The 16,195-nt window shown below is 34.9% G+C and overlaps 2 protein-coding genes across 5 annotated transcripts; both read right to left on the bottom strand.

Annotated features, from left to right (window-relative positions):
* Positions 1-1,511: 1,511 nt before the first annotated feature.
* Positions 1,512-6,189, bottom strand: LOC112716751 (putative disease resistance RPP13-like protein 1). Of its 3 annotated transcripts, none has more exons than XR_003160460.3 (3): positions 2,293-6,188; positions 2,073-2,197; positions 1,512-1,909 (listed from the first exon to the last, which is right to left on the bottom strand). XR_003160460.3 is itself a non-coding variant. In XM_025768738.3 (2 exons), exon 1 carries the CDS (start codon positions 5,970-5,972, stop codon positions 2,310-2,312), a length of 3,663 nt encoding a protein of 1,220 aa, XP_025624523.2. In that variant the 5' UTR covers positions 5,973-6,189; the 3' UTR covers positions 1,512-1,909; positions 2,293-2,309. The 3 variants fall into 3 exon arrangements, 1 of the variants encoding a protein (XP_025624523.2); XR_011866953.1 differs by having other exon boundaries at positions 2,073-2,106; positions 2,293-6,145; XM_025768738.3 differs by lacking the exon at positions 2,073-2,197 and having other exon boundaries at positions 2,293-6,189.
* A 4,066-nt stretch (positions 6,190-10,255) lies between these two features.
* On the bottom strand, positions 10,256-13,327 carry LOC112716752 (uncharacterized). Of its 2 annotated transcripts, none has more exons than XM_025768739.3 (6): positions 12,895-13,327; positions 12,506-12,535; positions 12,078-12,179; positions 11,219-11,326; positions 10,636-10,690; positions 10,256-10,544 (listed from the first exon to the last, which is right to left on the bottom strand). In XM_025768739.3, the coding sequence occupies exons 1-6, from the start codon at positions 12,984-12,986 to the stop codon at positions 10,419-10,421; spliced, it is 513 nt and encodes a 170-aa protein (XP_025624524.1). In that variant the 5' UTR covers positions 12,987-13,327; the 3' UTR covers positions 10,256-10,418. The 2 variants fall into 2 exon arrangements, 1 of the variants encoding a protein (XP_025624524.1); XR_003160462.3 differs by adding an exon at positions 10,768-10,818 and having other exon boundaries at positions 10,455-10,544; positions 12,078-12,535.
* Positions 13,328-16,195: the final 2,868 nt, after the last annotated feature.

Here is a 16,195-nt window from a genome sequence, read left to right as displayed (position 1 = left end):
ATAAAGGAGCCATAATTATTAACTCATCGGATCCATGGCTGTTGGCGGCTATAACCTTTCTCATCAATTACAAATGCAACATGATTTACAATTATAGAATGTTGGTCCAATTTAATTATTTGCGTATCGTATTTGATATTATATATGGAATATGGAGCATGAACCTTCGTAATTGTACATCTATCTCCGACATTTCCGTTGCTTAAATTTTAGGGTGAGTTTGGTCACTAAAAATAAAAATTAAATCAAACGCACTTCTAGTGTCTGTGTCTTTGCATTGGATAAGCACAATGTTATCTATTTTTTTTTTAAATTAAAAGTGAAATTCGAACCCAAGACTTTTAGACAAAGATAAAGAGACTATGTTATTTGAGTTATAATTGGTTGGTACAATTTTATTTAGTTTGTGTATAATAATAATAATAATAATAATAATAATAATAATAAATTCTAATTTGTATAGAAGAGTGTGTGTGGTCGGAAGAATTATAAATAATTTCTAAAAATTTTAAAATGGAAATATCATATGCTTATGTTTTGTTTAAAATTTGAAAAGATATTCTGAAATAAGTTTGATTCCAAAGAATCAAAATACCATTATTTCAATTTCCACCTTTTTCTTGGGTATATTTGATTCCCATAAGAATGAAATCTTTGTAACAAAGTAATACTTGAACCACACACTCCTAAGAACCTTCATTTAAAAAACTGCACTTTCTTTCAGCTAATAGAGTTTTGAACAATGTAATTGCTCAAATACTCGAGCTTTCTCCGTAAAAATACTCTCCATCCGATCCTATCCTAAATTTATGTAACTAATAGCTAATGCAACATTCTAATTTATAGGTTATTAGTTCTAATCAATATTACAAATTAAATAAAAGTATCAAAAATAGTTTTCTATATGATATAATATTTATGGAATTTTTGCAACATAAAACCGTAGCTTAGTGATTTTGAACATCATGCCCAAAAAAAAAAAAACTCAATTTCCACTACTTGTATTGTACATGTTATATTTTGAAATATCTATCTATCTATCTATTATAATATATAAAAGGAGATGCGAATAGTATTTTCAGTGAGTAAATAATACGTTTAAACAGTTGGTTGATGCATTGGTAATATATTCCTATTTTTAGTTGCTTCTCTTTGATGGTTTGAGGTGGAAACTTTCAGGTTTTATTGATCCTCAAAGGTTTTAGTATTACTATTCAACTGTTCACTTATCATAAAGTGGGATAAACATAGTTGTTGCTGCATTATCGACTAATTTTTGTTATTTTTCTAACAAAACATGCAATTCTTAAACAACAATGCACAAAAAAATGGAGAGAAAAAAAATATTAGACCATAGGTTTAAGGGTGCAAAACAAGTGATCTCATTCCTCCAATATATAAACTCCAAGCAAGGTAATTCAACAATAGTTATAGCATGTGATACGTGTAAAGAAAATTTTTAAAATCCCAAAAAACAAAATACATGCATGCAAAAGAGATTAGAGTGGGTATTGATGAATTAAACCCCAATAATAAGGATCTGCTGTCAATTAATGGAAAAGGTTAGTGAATGCAAGTGGACAGACGATGGCATTCTTAAAGATTGTCTTCATCATCATCTTAGTTCATTCCCTTTTCATTGTTTAACCATTTAAACATTCTGAATTCCCTATACTTTTCAGTTCATTGGTGTTGTACTATTTCGTTTGTGAATTTTTGCCACTCTTATTTCACTACAAATATAACCTTCCAGACCGTGAACATGAAAGTCTCAATCTTGAAAAGGGTAGGTTCCAGAAAACAGTTGATGAAGTTCATTGGGGTTCCGCTCTATATCAATGAGTGTGTCATGCCACTCTTGAATCTCTTGGATTGTGTCCATGATTGTCCCTGGTTGCTCAGTTGCTTTCTGCAAGAAAGTTTCAACCACCACATATAAATTTTCATATTGAGTAATCAAAGTTATTCCAACATTATAAAGTTGATATTCCTTCTCAGGTAATATACAAATTTTCATGAAATGATTTTTTCTTTTTAAATAAAAGAAAAATCATTACTTCAGCCATCCGTACCACTTTATTATGATTGTCTTGTTTCTGAGAATTCCTGTGAGTATTTCAATGATTGAATATTATTGATGCATGAAAAGCAAAATCGTAACTGCACAAGTTATCTCTTGTTGGCTTCCATAGAAAAGCTGTATGAATGATACAAGACATTAATAACAATGAAGAATGAAAAACTAGTGACTGGGCAACACAGAGTAATGTTGTGTGAGATAGAAAGAATTACCTGTTGAAGTTGTTGGATTACCAAATCCATCTTCCATCAACTTGAATGGCGGGGATGTGGGAAATTTTGGGCCAAACCTGCGGGTCCTTCATCTCACACCGTTTACCCAAACGGCCTCCATTGATGATGAGTCGTAACAGAGAGGCAGGCAGCTTTTCTCCGTCAATGTTCTCCAAATTGTAACAATGATTCATAGTTAATTCTTGGAGGGAGGTGAGGTGGGCAAGTCCCTTGCATTCCAACATCTTCACACTTGTGATGAATTCCAGTCTGAGAGACTCAAGGGTGGCAGGCAACCAACCTTCCTTTGGGAGACACTTCACACTCTCATTTTCACCTTTAATACAAAGATAAGTAAGCCCATGAAATTGCGATGCTACACAGCTGAGTTGTTTCTCGTAGCAGCTGATGGTAAGATCTCTCAAGCTACGGTGTGGATCCCCTGTAGCCGACAAATCAATCTCTGGGCAACCAAGTAATATGAGATCTTCTAGCTGAGGTGATGCCATCCATAGCGTCTGCAGGGATTTCAAACTCCCACAATTCTCTATTTCTAAAGAACGGAGACATGAAAGAGAGCGTGACACCACGAGATACTCCATCTTTTTACACTTGCTGATTTTAACACGCACAAGATTTGGAAAGGAATCCAGCGAGAAGGATGTAACCGAATCACAGCTGTTTTGTATCATTAGTTTATGCAATGAGTGGTGTTGGCCTTCCATTTCGAATTCTAATTTTTTGCAATCCAATATCCTCAGCTTTTGTAGTGATGCGGGGATACTACTAACTGGAAACAATACGTGGGATGAACAATCTGAGATGGATAAAGATGTGAGGCAAGTGAGTTGGGTGTGCGCAATGGCCTCCATCACCGACTCCGCTTGATGCTTTCCATTAATTGAAAGCTTATCCAGCAAAGGAGGTAGCTCCCCAATTCTCACTTCATTGTTTCCTTCTACGCGTAAAGAGGTAATCGCAGGAGCTCTTGGAACACAACAACTGAGCTGCTTGCAATTCCCAATTTGAAGTGATTGCAAAGATGGTAGTTGATTTGGCAAATCTCCTCTCAACATGGGACAATCCATTATGATAAGCTCCCTAAGTCGAGGAAATGCATTGAACTCCAATGAACGCCATTCCTCCCAGCAAGGCATTGACTCAAATGTAAGAGTTTCAAGCATTGGAAATGGAGTCTCCAGACAAGATTCATCATTGCGGTAAAACTCAGCCCCCACAATAGCAAGCCTTTCAAACATTGAAATTTCCAGGTGCTTCAAAGAGGGCAACTGTCCAAGTGAAGGAAGCATACAACAATTCCTGAAATGACCCCAAAAATTACTGCCCAGTGTTATTTGGGTGATGTTGTGATAAGAACAATGTCCCAACCAATCTGGAAATGTTGTACCCCTGTAACAATAAATTTCTAGTCGTTTCAAATTACTATGAGGTCGTAACTTTTCAAGTATATCTCTTTCAATTTGGGAATCAACTGTATTCTCATATTCATCTGGCGACCACTTCAAGATCAAAGATTCAATGCCATCCTTATCAAACATTCTTGCCTCCAAAGCTTCGCTGCTATTGACCACATTCTCCAATTCGTCAATGAAAATTGTTTGGTGTAGATTTGCAAGTGCTCCCAATTCATTAATCTTGTTCCCTTCACGCTTCCCAACAACATAGCGGCTTAAAACCTGCAAACTTGTCAATTTGCTCATGCCTTCCGGCATCTCATGCAAACGAGTCTGGGTAATATCAAGGTAACGCAAGTTTGTAAGATCTTTCGTGCTAACAGGAAGGGCTGTTAGTTTCCAACATCCAACCAGCTTCAATGTTTGTAAATTGTACAAGTTGCAAAGTGTATCGGGCAATGTCATGATGCGGGTGTAACACAAATCCAAGTAACGCAAATGAATCAACTCGCCTATTGAATCAGGCAATGACTCAAGAGGAAAGCCATTGAATGATAAAGCCCTCAGGTACTTCAACTTTGACAACAAGATACAAGGTGCATTTTCCATCTTAAATGGAATCAGGAAATTCAAATTGATTTCAAGAAATGTCCTTGTATGTTTTACTCGGTCACAAACTTCCAAAAGTTTTGAGATTGGATAATTGCCTTTGGCATTATGTGACAAACGGCGAGTTTTAATATCAACCTCAACTGCGTTCTCAAGCTCTTCAGCTCTGAAATAGAATTCTCCAGCAAATATCATTGCCAAGTCATGCACCAGATCATGCATCACAAACTTGTTTTCACGAATCTTATGAGGTTGGAAAAATGATCTCGCAGTCAGTTCATCAAAATATTCATCACCAACTTCTTCTGGAGTCTTTTTTCCTGCTGGTTGCAAAAAAGTCTCTGCCATCCATAGCAATATCAATTCATCTTTGCTAAACTCATAGTCTTTGGGATACAAAGAACAATAAACAAAGCACTCCTTTAAATATGAAGGAAGATAGTAATAACTGATTCTTAACGCAGGAACAACCTTTATCTTATCATCGGAGAGTTCCCAGATCTCACTCTTCAATAAATGATTCCAATACTTGATATCAGAATTTCCACGCAATAAACCTCCAAGGGCTTGAGCTGCCAAGGGCAATCCATCACACTTCTTTACGAGATCTCTGCCGACTTTTCTCAAGGTCGGATTCTCCATAGAAACAGTTGAGAGACGTGCATGTTTTGAAAACACTAACCAACAATTTTCCTCAGACAATAAGCTCAGTTCATAAGGTGAAACAGTTTGCACCACAGAAGCCACTCTTTTACTTCTGGTTGTTATGAGAATTTTACTTCCCTTAACCCCTTTTTGAAAAGGTTTTAGAAGCTTATCCCAATCTTCGCAACTTTCACTCCATACATCGTCCAAGACAACAAAGAACTTTTTCCTTGACAACTTTTCTTTTAAATCATGCTGAAGCAAATTCAAATCCGTCAAGCTGCAAAAACTTGAAGTTATTGCCTCGATTATAGTCTTGGTGACCTTGAAAACATCAAACTCTTCTGACACACAAATCCAAGCTTGAAAATCAAAATTCTCCTTTACTTTGCCATCCTGGTAAACCAATTGCGCCAAAGTAGTCTTTCCTATCCCACCCATGCCCACAATGGGAATCACAGATACATCACTATGACCACCTGTATCATCACCATCATCATCCAACAACAGTTTTACTATGGCCTCCTTGTCTTCTTCCCTGCCACATACATCAGATGTTTCAACTAGAGATGTAGTGATCCTCCATGACATGTTCTCCTTAGGAATCTCTCTCAGACCAAGAGTGTCTTTTTGAATCACAAGAGACTCTATCCTATCAATGACTTCCTCCATCCTGTTTGCTACATCCCGATCTTGCAAATTGAGAAAACGAGAGAGGAAGGTACCTGGTTCCTTCTGAGTGGCAGCTTTGGTGAAGACTTCATCGAGCAAGTCATCAGCAACATACATGGCATCTTTGAGACTATCAAGCCAGTTCTTGACAGGTCTCTCCTTGATCTGCTTCTGCTCAGCATCGATGAGAAAGGCTTGAACAGCATAGAGATTAGTCTTCAACCTTTCAATCAGGTTCTGAGTAAGCTTCTTCCCTTTGATCCAGTTAACAACTTCAGGGGAGGACATCCTGTCGAAAACAACACTAAGAACGGAAGATAAAACAGCTTCTGCAGCCATGTTTCTGAAGAGAAGTGATGAGATCTGAAGGAACAGATGGAAAGCAAGGGGTTGACTGGTGGTTGACTGGTTGTAGTAGTTTGTGGTAGTGCCTTAACTGTGATCTGTGTTGAGTAGTTAAATAAATGTGTTAGGTGTTGAATATTTTTGTAATAAAATAAAATGACTTCATGCTCTTATTGGTCCTCGACAGATTGTTCACATGGCATCCTGTATAGTTTTGATGCATTCACATGTCATATGATATTATACTAAGATTTGCGTATCTATGATTCAAATTTATCTAAATAATCATGTTGTTAAATATTAAATAAAACTATTTGTGTAATAAAGTTTAAACTTTAAACAATAGAACGAAATTACAAACTAAAATTTGATTTGGTAAAAATTTTATTTTTTAAAGTAATTTTTAAAATATATCTTTTAAAAATGGTAACATTTATATTTAGTAAATTAAATTTAAAATAATTTTTAATAAATACAAATGATAATTATTTTCAGTACAATGATTTTTAAAATTTATAAATATTATAATAGACACAAATATAAGAGTTAAATTTAAAAATTATATTAGATTTTTTAATTTTGATAAGTATAAATTATTTTTAAAACTCTACTTTATATATTTTTTAAAAAAATTTTTTGTTGTTTGTAGCTTGCTCTCACTTTTTTATTTGGGATTTAAGTGAGTTCTAAAACTATCAAAAAAAAAACTGAGTATAAACACGTGATTTTTTTATTATTTACTAAATATAAAATAAAAAGTTTATATTTTTTAAAAAATTTTACCAAATCAAACTTAAGTATATAAAATAATATTTGTAATTTAGATTATTATTAAATTTGTGATTCTTTTAGCTGTTTTTTTTTTTTAGAAAACAAACGTGATATAACTTCTTTTTCTTATATTCTTTTTTTTAAGTGATCTGTCCGTTGGTTATAATTCGGCTCAAGACTATAAATTGGAATTAATCTGGTTAAAACTAAATACACACGTGCAGAGTACGTGGAGAGGACGTGTTTTGCTCTCCTAACAAACTTATCATATACAATCATATAACTACGTGCCAATCCAGATGGCACAGGAATCTCTCCTCAAATCTCTCTAAACAAGCTCACTAAAGAGCAGTTATCACATAATTAGACCCACTAAATAACAGCTCCACGATATCAGTACTACAACAATTCTATAAATACGTCCACCTCCAATCTTAGGTACACAACACTATTCATTCTGAGTCATTTGATATTCATCTTATACTCTTACTAACTTGAGCGTTGGAGTCTCTTTGCAGGTCCCAACCTCCTCCGGTGTTCCTTGACGGCTGAAGTATAGTTCGGCATCTGTGCTCTTAGGACAGAAAACTCCATACACATGGAAGAAGGAGTTATATCTCGGCATTAGATAGAGTTATACCTCGACTCAGATTACAAGACAGGAACAGTAAGAAAATAATAGAATTAGGATAATTGATTTTTTATCCAATATTATCATATCTAATTGAATGCTTTTCAAAAATGAATAGCATGAACTTTGAGTATCTAACCGTTATGTTTAGTAACATAATACCATTCGATTAGTTAACATAATATCATTTTCATCTAACTTTTATCCGCTGATAAACACAAATGTTTTTCAGTTATTCATTTTCAATTTTTCCATCAATATCCTGCAATAATAAATCCAATAACCTATTATTTTATTATATAAAGTATTTTTTATAAACTTTTGTATTAATAATAAATAATACATATCATTTGAATTCATATTATTATGATAGATTTACTAAAGGATGTGGATCCCATAAGCACCATCACTTAAAAAATGCACTTTCTTTCTGCTAACAGAATTTTTAAAAATATAATTGCACATATACATATGAGAGTTTAGAAAGAAAATTGCCCTTTGGCCTCCTTGAAGAATTAGGTAATCATATAATGGTCTTAAACTATTAATTGTTTCACTAGCAATAAACGGGATAAGGTAAGATATGAGAATAAGGAACAGCATAAACAAATAACTCTATTAATTCAGTCAAATAAGATTGTCAATTCAATCCACTATTAAAACAAAAAATACATCAGGAATGAATGTCGAATCAAAAACCTTTCATTCATATGAAAAACTAGTAATACTTTTATTTATATAAAAATCAAATCTATTTAAGGATATATAAATACCAAATATGTTTAGGGATATATAAATACTAAATTTGTTTATATAAAAATACTCTCTATTCTCTAAATACTCTCTATTCTCTAACATTTAAGAAGATGTCAAACAGCGTTTGAATGCTTATAATCCGGATTTGAATGTTCGAGAGAGTTCGGATTGATCGTAGGATGTGGCATCTTCTAGATTCTACTCAATTAGGAGTGGGTACAGTTGGCTAGTCAAAAGAAAGTTTGACTGGAATGAGCATGATAATTGGTTGTGACTATGACGACTGCATATTTTTTAGAAGTACAAGATCTTGATTTGGCTCATTCTTCATAATGTTATTCGTACGGCAGAGTTTCATTTGGGTCGTGGCTTATCTTTATCTAGCACCTGTCATCGGTGTTAGAATGGTTCTGAATCCATTCTTCATTGTCTTCGGGAGTGCCCTAGTGTCAAGGAGGTCTGGAACCTTTTAGGCCTGTATTCAAATAATTCAGATTTACGTGATTGGCTCTACAGAGGTGCAAGGAGTGGAGATGTTTTTCTTTTCTTTTCAACTATTTGGTGGATTTGGAGAAGCAGGAATCATGACTTATTTAATATAGATGACTCTTGGAGTGCTAGTAAAGTGGTGAGTTTGATTCGTAGTTCAGTAAGGGAGTTCCATACTATTTTTGCTATGCATCAATCTTTGTCTCCTCCTTCACTTTGTTTGCATTGGGTTCCACCTATGCTGGTTTTGGTTGTATCATTCGCAATTCGGATGGATGTTGGTTGAAAGGTTGCACTAGAAAAGTCGAAGTGTGTAGTGTTCTTTTTGCTAAATTGTATGCAATTTGGAGAGGTTTACTTCTTGTTTAGGATAGTGGATTTCGTGAGCTTATTTGTGAAACAGACTGTATAAAAGCTCTTTTCTTGGAAAACTAAAAAATGCTTGGTAAAGATATTCCGGAATGGGATTTGGCAAAGCATATACAGGAGGTTATGAATTGGAATTGGAGAGTCTCTATTCTTTTAATTCAGAGAAATGTAAATAGTGTTGCAGATTGTATGGCTAAATCAGCTGCTTCTGTCGCGAACATTCACTCGAATTGGAGTGAACCATGGAATGAAGTTCAACATCTAATAGATTTAGATATTAACCTAGCCAATAATTTGGTTTTGTCTCTATTTTTTTTCTTTCTTTTTTGTTTAGTTACAAAAAAAAATAAACTTTGCTCATCTAATTCGCTAAAAAAAACACTAAACTTATGTGACTAATAGCTAATGCAACATTTCAATTTAGGCAAAAAAAAATTAATATGGAAATAAAATATGATATTTTTAAGAAGAATGAAGGAGATGCTGAATCTAACAATGAAAATCACATATATCATGATACACATTTCATAATGGTGGATAAAATTCAGAAGAAGAATACTAGGTAAACAATGATCATCTTGAACAATATGAACAACTAACAATCAAATAAAAATATATTATACCCTAATTTAATACTATTAATTAAATTTAAGATTAATTTACTCTTTTAACTCTATTAATTCATATTGTTCACACTTCACACATTGTTTAAAAATGTTTACTTGAATTCAAAAACTTCCCTTAAACCGAGCCTAAAATCTAGGGTGATTCATACTAACTAACTAACATACTATAAAACTTCCAAAAACAAATATTTACTTAAAGCCTCTTCTTATTAGATGGAGTGGATTACATGAATCAAAAGATACCATTGTGTTGTATCTTAGGATGCGACAAAGGTTTACATGAGCTATGGCAAGATTAACACAATCCTACATGGATCTAAAGGCGTCCTTAAGTGGCCATGCACCTTCAGCTGGGCATTTGGCTTCTGATTTAAGGTCAAAGAGAATAGCAAGAAAGACTTCCTGAATTTGACCTTTCTTGATCCCACATTTTGGAGGGTCAAAAAATGTTTCGTATGGTTAGAAAGGTATACTTTTGTCTCTCTTTAGGTAGGCCATTCACACCACTAAACGAAGTTCCTTTATCTAAATGTATTTTACAAGTATAAGAACTTCGGCATCATTCTGCAGAATGTTGGGAGATACTAAGATCAGCATTTCAACTAAAGAGAATCACAGATGAACAGACTTGCCCCTTTGGGTTCTTAATCAATGTTTTAATCATTATAATATATGCAATTAGAATGACAATATTTGGGGTAAATAACAATCTTTGTCCTGTTTCACATGATCACATCATTGCCTTGCATTGTTCCTTTACAATTGTTCGCAAGAGACTAAACATGAATGATCCGGAATTTACAATTGTTCAAAAGAGACTAAAGATGAATGATCTGGAATTATACTCAGTAAGCATAAAAAATTCCGCTCTGGTAATGATTTCTCAGCTGGAAGTTGTAGTAATTCTCGAATCCCTTCGAGAACCTACGTGGAAATAGTGGAAGAAAAAGTTCTCATAACTCCAATAATAATAATAATAATAATAATAAACAGGGAAACCTTCAACAAAACATACCAGCTTGATCTGAGCTTTAATTGATGCGATTGACTGATTGTACTCATCTATTTGCCTGAAATAAATAAGCCATGTCCTTTTTAATCACTCTTTTAATGAGGACTTGGTAAGTGACCAAGTATTCCAACTTACAAGCCAGAGTAATTGTATACACTGATCAATTATCAGCTGCGACCTTTCAGTCTAACCACGTACAAAAATCATGCAAGATAGAAAGAAAAGGCACACAAAACTTGTCATAAGTAAATTCCCTCAGCATACTTGAAATAAGAAATGCACTTAAATCTTGAGTATGATCATCTACAACACCTCCAAGCCATAGTACTAATGTCAATGTCTAAGGAAAATCAAGTAGTTCTAGTGGTCATTGATGCAGACGATGTTCAGCACAGAAAATATGAGGATCTTGGGCTACAATCTTACTAAAGATTTTGTTCCAATCCATTGTCCTTTAAACCACTCCATTTAAGTAAGGCATATATTGTTGCTTAAAAATTTCAAAAGCAAATCCGGAAAGGCATAATAAGGCAGATTGATCTTGATGTTTTAGCTATACAAAATATGTTAAGTGAAAATATCTTACTTAGCTATTGTTTCTTCCCTTTTCTGTATGTAGTTCAAAGCTTCAAACCAAGTAAATTCAACATGGAATTCCAACCCTACATCCACAAAAATATGTTGCGTTTTGGGCCTGCAAAGTTTCATCAACATTTAACATAGATTAAAAATGGGAATTTCACCAGATTAAAGAGAGAACATGAAGATCTATATTTATTGGTGCAAAAGTGAAAAGATAAAGGAGTGGACTATGTGGGAATAGGTCTCTTAGAGCAACTCCAATGCAGTGCCTTTTAGAGTTTCAAATCTGACGTGTACATGAAGTGAAATGGTTCGAAATTTCACTTTACATTGAAGATAATTGATGAAATGAAACCGGTCTCACTTTAGAGAGACGGTTTCACTTTGCTGGAGAAACAATTAATTTTGCCACTTCATATAAAGTTTTAGATTAATTAAAACCAAACATTCGAGTGAAAAATTCTCATATTTAGTCTCAAGTCGGACAAATGCTAATGTGACATTTTGTGGAATCCAAAATGAAATTAAAATAAAACCAACTTAGAAATGCTCTTAGTTTGCAAGGTTGTAGGTTCACGAAAGATAGATAAAACAGATATGAAAGTTGAACCATGTAGCATATATCTTTGATGAGAATATGGTGATGAGTAATGACTCAAATGTAGATACATATATCTTTATAACACATAGCATATGCTTCATAATAAGGATTGATGATAAAACAGATGTATGCCAAGAACAAAGTCAAAAGAAATAAAGAAAATATGTAATTTAAAGAATCGAAAAATGCAATTGGTCACCAACTCTGAGAAAAGAAAAACAGCAGTGAAATAAAGTGAAAATATGATATGATCACGACTTACACTTCTGCTTGCAAGTACACCTCGGATCCAAGATTGACCAGAGTTCTTAGACTGGTAACACTATTCTTCTCTAGGTTTTCAATGTTTCTTCGCAAATCAGCACTGAGAACAAAAATTCAAGTGAATCCCTTTATAACACAAGGAACTTCATAAAGAGCAACATTGAATTCAAAGATGGTATGTAATATAACAAGTTTCACATGAATATATATAAATAATTAGATACATAAATATTCTTTTTCTCTTTTGAACAAGATAGTTTAAAGAGGCAGTCTTGGGATGCAAATTGCAAACTAATCCCGAAATTAGCTTATTGGCATGACATGATCCACTTGATAGGGGGATTTGATGTAACCATGGATTTTACAAGACATGGATGATAAAAATATATGGTCGTCACCAGAATACATAAAACTGAAAAAGGATACAAAATTTTCTGTTGTTCAAAGACCTTGTCCCTGCAAAAAGGAGAACAAAGGAAATAGGTAAAGAAAAACTGTGGAAACACATGCAACAGACAAGAAACACTCATACTTATGGATGCACATGTAAACCGCATCTATAAATCCATTTCAAGGAAATTACAAACTTAATCCTAAATCATATAATAGCACAATACCTAAACAATGCCATGTCAACAAGAATGAAACTATGTAACTCTTTCGATTTCAAACTCATAATAAATCCAATGGCATCATATATATCCTAATAGAGCTTATGCTAATTGCAGAAAACCAACATTATTATTCGATAAGGTATACATCCACATCTATTTGAACCAGAAAACAAACAAAAGCAACAACTATAAGACGAATACCGCTCATCGATAGCGCGTTGAAGATCAGGTTTCAAGCAACGATCAACGAATTCTTCGTATCTTTGAACCTTCTGTTGGGTAAAGAGTTCCATATGGTGAGTCCTCCTCCCTCCAACTAATTTACTAAAAGGATGATGACAAAAAATAAATAATCAAGAACCTTTGCATATGTATACATACATACATAAATGCATAGAGCAATGCAAAAACAAGAATGAATAAATAAATAATTTCAGAGAAAAGAGTAACATGTTAAATGTGAATGATTTAATAAAGGGGTCTATGTTGATTGTATTGTCCAAGACATAGAGAAAAATGTAATAATAAGACTTGAGAGTTTTCTTCAAATATTCACAATTCTAAATTCTGACTAAGCTCCAAATTTATTACAACAGTTTATCAAAGGAAAGCAAGCAGCTTCAAGGGAATAGCCTATCAAAGGAAAAGAAAGAAAAAAGAGACCAAACCAAATTAATTGGCTAGGGTCATATCTAAATCTATTAGATGTTGAAGCTCACTCCATGGTTGGCTCCAATTCAAGTGAATGTCCGCGACAGAAGCAGCTGCTTTAGCCATACAATCTGCAACACTATTTGCAGTCCTCTGAATTAAAAGAATAGAGACTCTCCAATTCCAATTCATAACCTCCTGAATATGCTTTGCCAAATCCCATTCCGGAATATCCTTACTAAGCATTCTTTGGTTTACCAAGAAAAGAGCTTCTAAACAGTCTGTTTCACAAATAACCTCACGAAATCCACTCTCCCAAGCAAGAAGTAAACCTCTCCAAATTGCATACAATTCAGCAAAAAGAACACTGCACACTTCGACTTTTCCAGTGCAACCTTTCAACCAACATCCATCAGGATTGCGAATAATACAACCAAAACCAGCATAGCCAGAAGGAGCAAACCAACTAGCATCACAATTCAATTTAACAGAATGAACTGGAGGTGGAACCCAATGCAAACAAAGTGAAGGAGGAGACAGAGATTGATGCATAGCAAAAATAGTGTGAAACTCCCTTACTGAACTACGAATCAAACTCACCACTTTACTAGCACTCCATGAATCATCTATATTAAATAAGTCATGATTCCTGCTTCTCCAAATCCACCAGATAGTCGAAAAGAAAAGAAAAGCATCTCCACTCCTTGCACCTCTGTAGAGCCAATCATGTAAATTCGAGTTATCTGAATACAGGCCTAAAAGGGTCCAGACCTCCTTGGCACTAGGGCACTCCCGAAGACAATGAAGAATGGATTCAGAACCATTCTGACACCGATGACAGGTGCTAGATAAAGCTAAACCACGACCCAAACGAAACTCTGCTGTAGGAATAGCATTATGGAGACTGAGCCAAATCAAGAACTTATACTTCTCAGGAATATGCAGACGCCATACCCACAACCAATTATCATGCTCATTCCAGTCAAACTTTCTTTTGGCTAGCCAACTGTACCCACTCCTAGCTTAGTAGAGTCTAGAAGATGCCAACCCCACGACCAACCCGAACTCTCTCCAGCATTCAAATCCGAATTATAAGCATTCAAACGCTGTTTGACATCTTCTGGAATGATAGAGAAAATATCATGGAGATTCCATTGACCATCTTTCCAAACGTCTCTAATAGTTAAATCAGAGTCAGATATATGTACAAAAGGAACATCTTGAGCAATTGGACCCTCAATACTCCAATTGTCAAACCAAAAAGATTGATCAAGTGACCCAACGCACCAAGAGAAGGCATCCTTAAGAGCACCAAAAGCCTTTGAGATACTCTTCCAAACATGAGAAGCATTGCAAGGGACAGGGCCATCTAAAACTCCCTCATTCCTCAGATACTTCGCCCTCAATAGAGCAACCCAAGGCTTGTCCTGACAATGAAAAAGTTGCCACACCAATTTACCAAGTAAAGATATATTAACACACGCAGGGTCTCTAACACCCAGGCCACCAAATTTTTTTGGAGTGATCACGGTCCTCCAATTAACAAGAGAAAGACCTCTACCATCAACTTGACCCTTCCAAAGGAACTGTCTCATCATAGAAGATAATTCATCGCAAACCCAATTTGGAAAAAAGGATACCTGCATATGATAGACAGGAATGGATGCTGCAACAGAATTGATCAGGCAAAGTCTCCCTGCTTTATTTAGAAGCCTTCCTTTCCAATTAGCTAATCTTCCCCTCACCTTTTCAATCACCGAATGAAAAGAAGCCCTACTGGTATGGGAATGATTAAGGTTAACTCCAAGATATCTTCCTAAGTCCAAAGCAAAACGTATTGAAGAAACACTAGTAAAAATATCTCTTCTACGAGCAGTCACATTTTTAGAACAAAAAGTTTTAGACTTTTCAAGATTCACTTTCATGCCAGATGCCTTGCAAAAAATGTTAAGAGAATGCATGACCATTTGGACCTGACTTTTTGTAGCCTGGCAGAAGAGTAAGAGATCATCTGCAAACATCAAATGAGAAAATTTTGGGCCACCCCTAGTGACAGAAACTGGTTTCCACACACCCTCGACCACCTTATGAGATATATAGCAGGCAAGTTTTTCCATACAAAGCACAAATAAGTAAGGAGACATTGGATCGCCCTGTCTAAGCCCCCTTCTAGGAGCAAAACTATCCAATCTATTCCCATTCCACATAATAGAAAGAGAGGATGCACGGACACAAGTCATAATCAAATTAACAGTGATGATAGGAAAACCAAAAGCAATGAGAGTACTCTCCAAAAACCTCCAATCCACCCTATCATAAGCTTTTTCAAGATCAATTTTAAAAGCAAGAGTACCTTTCTTGGATTTTGTGTGCTTCATGAAATTCAAAATTTCTTGGGCCACAATAATATTATCAGGAGCACCACGACCCGGAATAAAACCTCCTTGTAAAGGACTAACAATATCTGGAAGAAAAGGCCGAAGTCGGTTAGTCAATACTTTGGTGATAATTTTATAAACAACATTACACAAGCTAATAGGCCTGAAATCCTTCATAAAGGTAGGATTATCAATTTTAGGAATAAGCACAATCAGAGTTTCCATGATGCTAGGATTTAAGAACTCTCCCAAAAAAGCGCTCCGGACAATATTCCAAATCTCAGTGCCTACTATCTCCCAATATTCTTTAAAAAAATAAGCTTGAAAGCCATCTGGACCAGGAGCCTTAAAAGGGCTCATACTGAATACTGCTGACTTGACTTCCACAAAAGAGACAGTCAATTAACCTAGCACAAGCCTCAGTGCTTAGAGTGGGCATCGGAACATCCCCTAAACAATCAACCTCAACCTCT

The sequence above is a fragment of the Arachis hypogaea genome, chromosome 10 (assembly GCF_003086295.3).
Source record: "Arachis hypogaea cultivar Tifrunner chromosome 10, arahy.Tifrunner.gnm2.J5K5, whole genome shotgun sequence".
Taxonomy (NCBI): domain Eukaryota; kingdom Viridiplantae; phylum Streptophyta; class Magnoliopsida; order Fabales; family Fabaceae; genus Arachis; species Arachis hypogaea.
This window is presented reverse-complemented; position numbering and strand designations above follow the sequence as displayed.

Bases quoted from the DNA above. Each gene is read 5' to 3' on its own strand.
- LOC112716751 (XM_025768738.3), bottom strand. From the start codon at position 5,972: ATGGCTGCAGAAGCTGTTTTATCTTCCGTTCTTAGTGTTGTTTTCGAC.
- LOC112716752 (XM_025768739.3), bottom strand. From the start codon at position 12,986: ATGGAACTCTTTACCCAACAGAAGGTTCAAAGATACGAAGAATTCGTT. The intron at 11,327-12,077 runs GTAAGTCGTGAT...GAAACTTTGCAG, and splicing joins GTGTACTTGCAAGCAGAAGT to GCCCAAAACGCAACATATTT. The intron at 10,545-10,635 runs GTATGTTTTGTT...ATTTCCACGTAG, and splicing joins TTAAAGCTCAGATCAAGCTG to GTTCTCGAAGGGATTCGAGA.